This window comes from Ammodytes marinus (genome assembly GCF_949987685.1).
Source record: "Ammodytes marinus genome assembly, chromosome: 18".
NCBI lineage: Eukaryota > Metazoa > Chordata > Actinopteri > Uranoscopiformes > Ammodytidae > Ammodytes > Ammodytes marinus.
In genome coordinates, this window is record NC_137222.1 from 19467493 (window position 1) to 19472848 (window position 5356).

General features: G+C 41.9%; 1 protein-coding gene across 1 annotated transcript; it reads left to right on the forward strand.

Annotated features, from left to right (window-relative positions):
• Nucleotides 1–337: 337 nt before the first annotated feature.
• barhl1b (BarH-like homeobox 1b) lies at nucleotides 338–4969 on the forward strand (the record flags this gene model as incomplete). The annotated part of the gene is made up of 3 exons (XM_080047242.1): nucleotides 338–791; nucleotides 3266–3488; nucleotides 4678–4969. The coding sequence occupies 3 exons, from the start codon at nucleotides 338–340 to the stop codon at nucleotides 4967–4969; spliced, it is 969 nt and encodes a 322-aa protein (XP_079903368.1).
• Nucleotides 4970–5356: the final 387 nt, after the last annotated feature.

Genomic DNA, 5356 nt, shown 5'->3' on the forward strand with positions numbered 1-5356 from the left:
ACTCCAAAAACAGACTACAACGGCTGCATCGACTTCAGGAGGTCTCGTCTTTTTAGACTTGACGAAAACACATAGAAATCGGCTGCATGGACGATTGTTATAACGCAACTTAGCCTGGAGATATTTCCCTTTAAAGAACCAGTTTTGGAACTGGAATCATCAAATGAATTATCTTAATTTCTAGCGCATCCACAAACGTTTCTCTTGGTGCGGGGAAGGGTGATCTTTCTCCTTTGCTGGATCCACTGAGACTTTAACACCCCCTCCTCATTTCCTCCCTAAAATAAAACTTGTCCTGAATACCAAATGGTAGTTTGAAGAGGCCTCGGTCAAGACAATGGAGGCGCCTGCCAACGGGTCCAGTTTTGGCATCGACTCTCTGCTGTCCCACAGGCCCGGAAGTCCGGTGTCCAAAGGGGACAGCCTGGTCGGGGAGTGCCGCTCGCCTCTGGAGTTCAGCCCAAGATCAGACGTGGAGAGCGGCTGCTCGTCGCCTCCGTCACCGCGGAGGGATTGCGTTGATGAGGTGGTGGCCCAGAGGCAAGGTCACGGCGTGGGCCTGCCGCCGCACCTCCAACACGCGCAAATATCGGCGGGGTCGCAGCAGAGGACCGTGACCTCGTCGTTCCTCATCAGAGACATTCTCGCGGACTGTAAGCCTCTGGCCGCCTGCGCGCCCTACTCCAGCAATGGACAGCCGACCCAGGAAGCGGGGAGGCTGGTCTCGAAGATGGCAGAAGACTTTATGGAGAAAATCCACAGCAACTCTTCGTCAGACAGTGAATATAAAGGTAAGGGTAGAAAACAGTCTGACTGCACAGTTACACTGGAGGGTACACTGATTTGGCCTTCTTGGCTTGGTGTATGTAGAAACCTTTTAAAATGTGGTTTTATCTAGATTAGCTCGTTTTTCCTTTTGAGTTGACCCGTTTTTCTCTCTTCAGGTGAACATTGTGTGTGTTGTTAAGCTCCAGCTTTGCTAGGCTCTTTGTTTCTTTTTATATATATCTTTTTTATTGTCCACTTTTGACATAGTGATCCAAGAGGTCTGACACAAAAGGAGTTGTGCAATGTGGAAAAAATACAAGAAGTTGGAACTGCAATAAAATAAAATGTAAGAGTCAAACTGCTCTGGGATTTAAAACCAAAAATACTGTATATCAATATAATTCAATGGGCTATTTATGAAAATGTTTAAAGGCTTTGGCTAGTTGTCTAATAATAATAATAATAATAATAATAATAATAATAATAATAATAATAATAATAATAATAATAATAATAATAATAATAATAATAATAATAATAATAATAATAATAATAATACAATTAAATGTACGAAAATGTGATAACTCGGCTTTTTGAAGAATAAAAAGTAACGTGTTATGATATTTATTGAACTGACACTATAGTAGCATGCCACCGGAAGCCATCAATGAGGAAGTATCGAACCCGGTCTATTGCGGCTGTATCACTGTGCAGTGGAAACAGATTTGTCCCCGCACTGTCACGAGCTAATGAGTCAATTTCCATTAGAGTTTTTACATTTAAAATTTGCCTGCGTGAGTGAGATGGTGACAGTGTGCACGCGCAGCGCGTTTCAGAATTCGCCTCAGCAGAATATCGAGAAAGCATCTGTTGATGTCAGCGAGGCTAGACTGGGAGAGATGACAGGGTCGCCTCCAGATAAATGCCATCAAGGGCCTCTCTGTTTCCAATCATGTCAGCCATAACAGACATGTCACCTCCATTGACAGTTTAATGAAGCAATGCCTGGAAAGAAGACGCCCGGTGTAGGCTACAGGGGAAAATATATATGCTAGGTTATCACATTTTTTTATATATAAATCTGAAAGTGTAGCCTGTTATTAGGCTATATATATATATTTTTTTTTAAATGTATCACTTATTGGCCCACAATGATTTCCTATCATGTTTCTCTTAAGCTATTGATCACGTCATCAATTTGCTCAACGAGTTCCGTGCGTGCGCGCGCGCCACAGTGTGGATGATGGAGACACACTGATTGATTGAAGGAGCCGCGGGGCCCACAGAGCGCCTGTACGGTGGCTTTGATTTCCGCAAATCCGCCTGCTATAATATTTCAGGGATTTGATGCAATTTGTCCCCGGCGCTAATCAGATTTGTAAGCGCGCAAGGCCGCCCGGCTCTTGATTTCCACTCATTTCCACGGTCCTATGAAGTTTCTCCGGTCGCGCTTGAAAGGCTCGTCCTTCCCTTGTGGCTCAATTAGACGGATTATTGTGCTTCTTGAGACGACTCAACTATTCAACAACCAAGATCTCTCGCCTCGCTCGCTTCTCCCCCCTTTTCCTTTTCTTTATTCCATTCCTTTCTTTTTTCTCTCTCTCTCTCAGAGAATTGACTCTAAGGAGTGTGTATCAATGTTCGCCCTGACACCACGCAGAAAAAGAACAAAGACTGCGCGTATACTGACGGGGAGAAATATCAGATGGAAGAGTGAATATTGGAAGAGCTTTTCATAACAATTTAAGATCAAATCAAATAGCTCCATATAGCCTATAGGAACTGTTTATAGCGCCGTGATTTCACGCTCAGCAGTCCAAACATTCAACTCCTCTCAGATATAGATACAAAGTTAGAAAGCCCAACGTGATGCAAAATAGTAAGACATGTTTTTATACTTTTAAAAATAAAATTTGGACGTGTTTGTAAATTTCTTTAAAATTCGTATTAAGCAAAGAATAGGCCCATATCTCTGGTTCATTTGGGATTAAAACCAGTGATTGGAAATAATTCAAAAGTTGATTTTTATTATTTTCTGTGATTCCTCTCCCTTTGTCACGCTGATGTAAAATTGAATGAAAGGTAATTTAGAAAAAAAAAATGCAACATTAGTTCACGTCTTTTGAGAGGGAAGGCAATGATTCTCTTTTCCAATAGTAGCCTATTAATAATATCTAATTTATTCAGCCAATTAAAGTTGTAATTGAGCGATATAATGCATCTGAAAAAAAAAACATTTCATTTAATAAAATCACAGACATTGAATGAATTGCATATTTTACACCTTTCTCCTGAATCTTTATGGCCTTTCACCCTGGGGCACAAAAGTGGCCCTTCTGATTCTATTGATTAATTTTAGTTTACACTAATATTTCTTGGTGATGTGATCCTGATGCACAGATCTATCGAGTGGCACGTCCACACAAAGCTAATATAACGATATTGTAAGCACTGATTAAAACTTTTGCACTTTTTTGTTCTTGTTTGTGTCCGCCAGTGAAAGAGGAGGGGGACAGGGAGATCTCCAGCAGTAGAGACAGTCCTAATGTCCGGATGAAGAAGCCCAGGAAGGCCCGGACGGCCTTCACGGACCACCAGCTGGCCCAGCTGGAGCGCAGCTTCGAGCGGCAGAAGTACTTGAGCGTCCAGGACCGCATGGAGCTGGCGGCCTCCCTAAACCTCACCGACACACAGGTCAAGACCTGGTACCAGAACCGGAGGTAAAGACACTGCTGGTGCCATTTAAGAGTGAGGGGGAAGGAGGGGGATAATCTGATTTCTCACGGCTGGCTCATGACTAGATAGACCAAGGGACGCCATGTTTTCCTTTCACCCTATAAGGTGACACGAGTTCACTTCACTTAACTGCACATGAGCCACAAAGACTGCAACTCACCATTATTTTAATTATTAATTCGTCTGCCCATTATTTTCTCGATTTCGTTCGGTGCATAAAATGAAATCAGTGGAAAGGAAAAAATAACATCAGTTTCCCGGAGCCCATGTGGAGATCTGTATGTTCCCAAAAACAAAAATCGATCAAATTCGGAAGAAAAAAGAAGAAATTTCGACGTTATAACTTTCAAAGTTAATTTCAATTTATCAAAATACTTTTTTTTTTATTTCTGTCAAACTGGATTCATCACTAGTTTCAGCTCAATTTTTTACTTTATATAACAAGCGTCCAATAATACCCTATCTAATTTAATATGTAGCCCCATCTTTATTTTAACAATACAAATTAATTAAAAATATTTTAACAACGATCCCGTGGATTACATTTTTCTATTTTATTTGGTTACGTTGGTTTTTATTTTGATCTTTAGCTCTCGATGAGGAGAAAGGAAAAAACCACGTGAGACACAATCATTCCGAGATCGGACTTAATTTCTCCAGTTTCCTGTAAATGAATAAAACTATGCACTTGTAATATCAATATCGTCAATGGAGAAACACGTTTTCTGCAGGTTTTCGCATGAATTACCTTCAGTATTAATTTTTCTACAGTTTTGACTCCCAGGCAGCTAAATGACATAAATAAATATAAAAAACACAACACTTTGGAGAATGAATAATGCATCGTTGCATGTGTGCATATCAATAATTCAAACAAACCACTATATCTACTCAATTATCTTTATTATGAATTATTCACCTGCATGGAGTGCATACTGGCAATCTCTCAGACAGCCTTGGGTGTGAATACAAGTGGCGGGCTGGAGATTTTGGTGGTTTAAAAAGAAAAAAAAACAAACAAACAGATGTATTCCTGACTACTAATTGGACCCCAGGTAAACAGATGGGAGTTGTTTTGGTGTCGGTTTGAAATACACGCTCACATATTCTACATGCAACTATAGATCTATACACATGCTGAAGGCTAAAAACAGCGTATTTTCTCTCTTGCAGGACAAAGTGGAAGAGGCAGACGGCAGTGGGCCTGGAGTTGCTGGCGGAGGCTGGAAACTACTCGGCCCTGCAGAGGATGTTCCCGTCCCCGTACTTCTACCCGCAGAGCCTGATGTCCAACCTGGACCCCGGCGCGGCCCTCTACCTGTACCGAGGCCCCTCTGCGCCCCCGCCCGCCCTGCAGAGACCGTTGGTCCCGCGGATCCTGCTGCACGGCCTGCAGGGGGGCGGCGAGCCTCCTCCTCTGCCCCCCATGCCCGGCGTCCTTTCTCGGCCACCTCAGCAGCGGTGAGCAGAGGACCATGCACAATTGTTTTTGTTTGTCTGTTTTCGGACAACGATCATGGCAACTTGGAACTCATTAGAAGAAATGAACAAAGACGGTAAAGATTTAAAAAATAATTAAAGAAAGGCGAGAGAAAAAGAATAAACTTCCCAAGGCCTTTACACGGTGAAAAAAAAATCACCGGTTCAAGCTGAACCTGTGGACGGAGCTTTGTGACTGCAACCCAGACTGATTGTGTGGAAGGATTCTCTTTTTTGGGGACAATGAGCTTTATTTATTTGATAACTTATTTATTTTTCAATATGAATTAAAGCATCTAAGTTATGTATTTATTTGTTCAAAGTTTCAGTATTTCCAGTGTTTTTCCTAACGACAGATGATATTGTTGGTGGC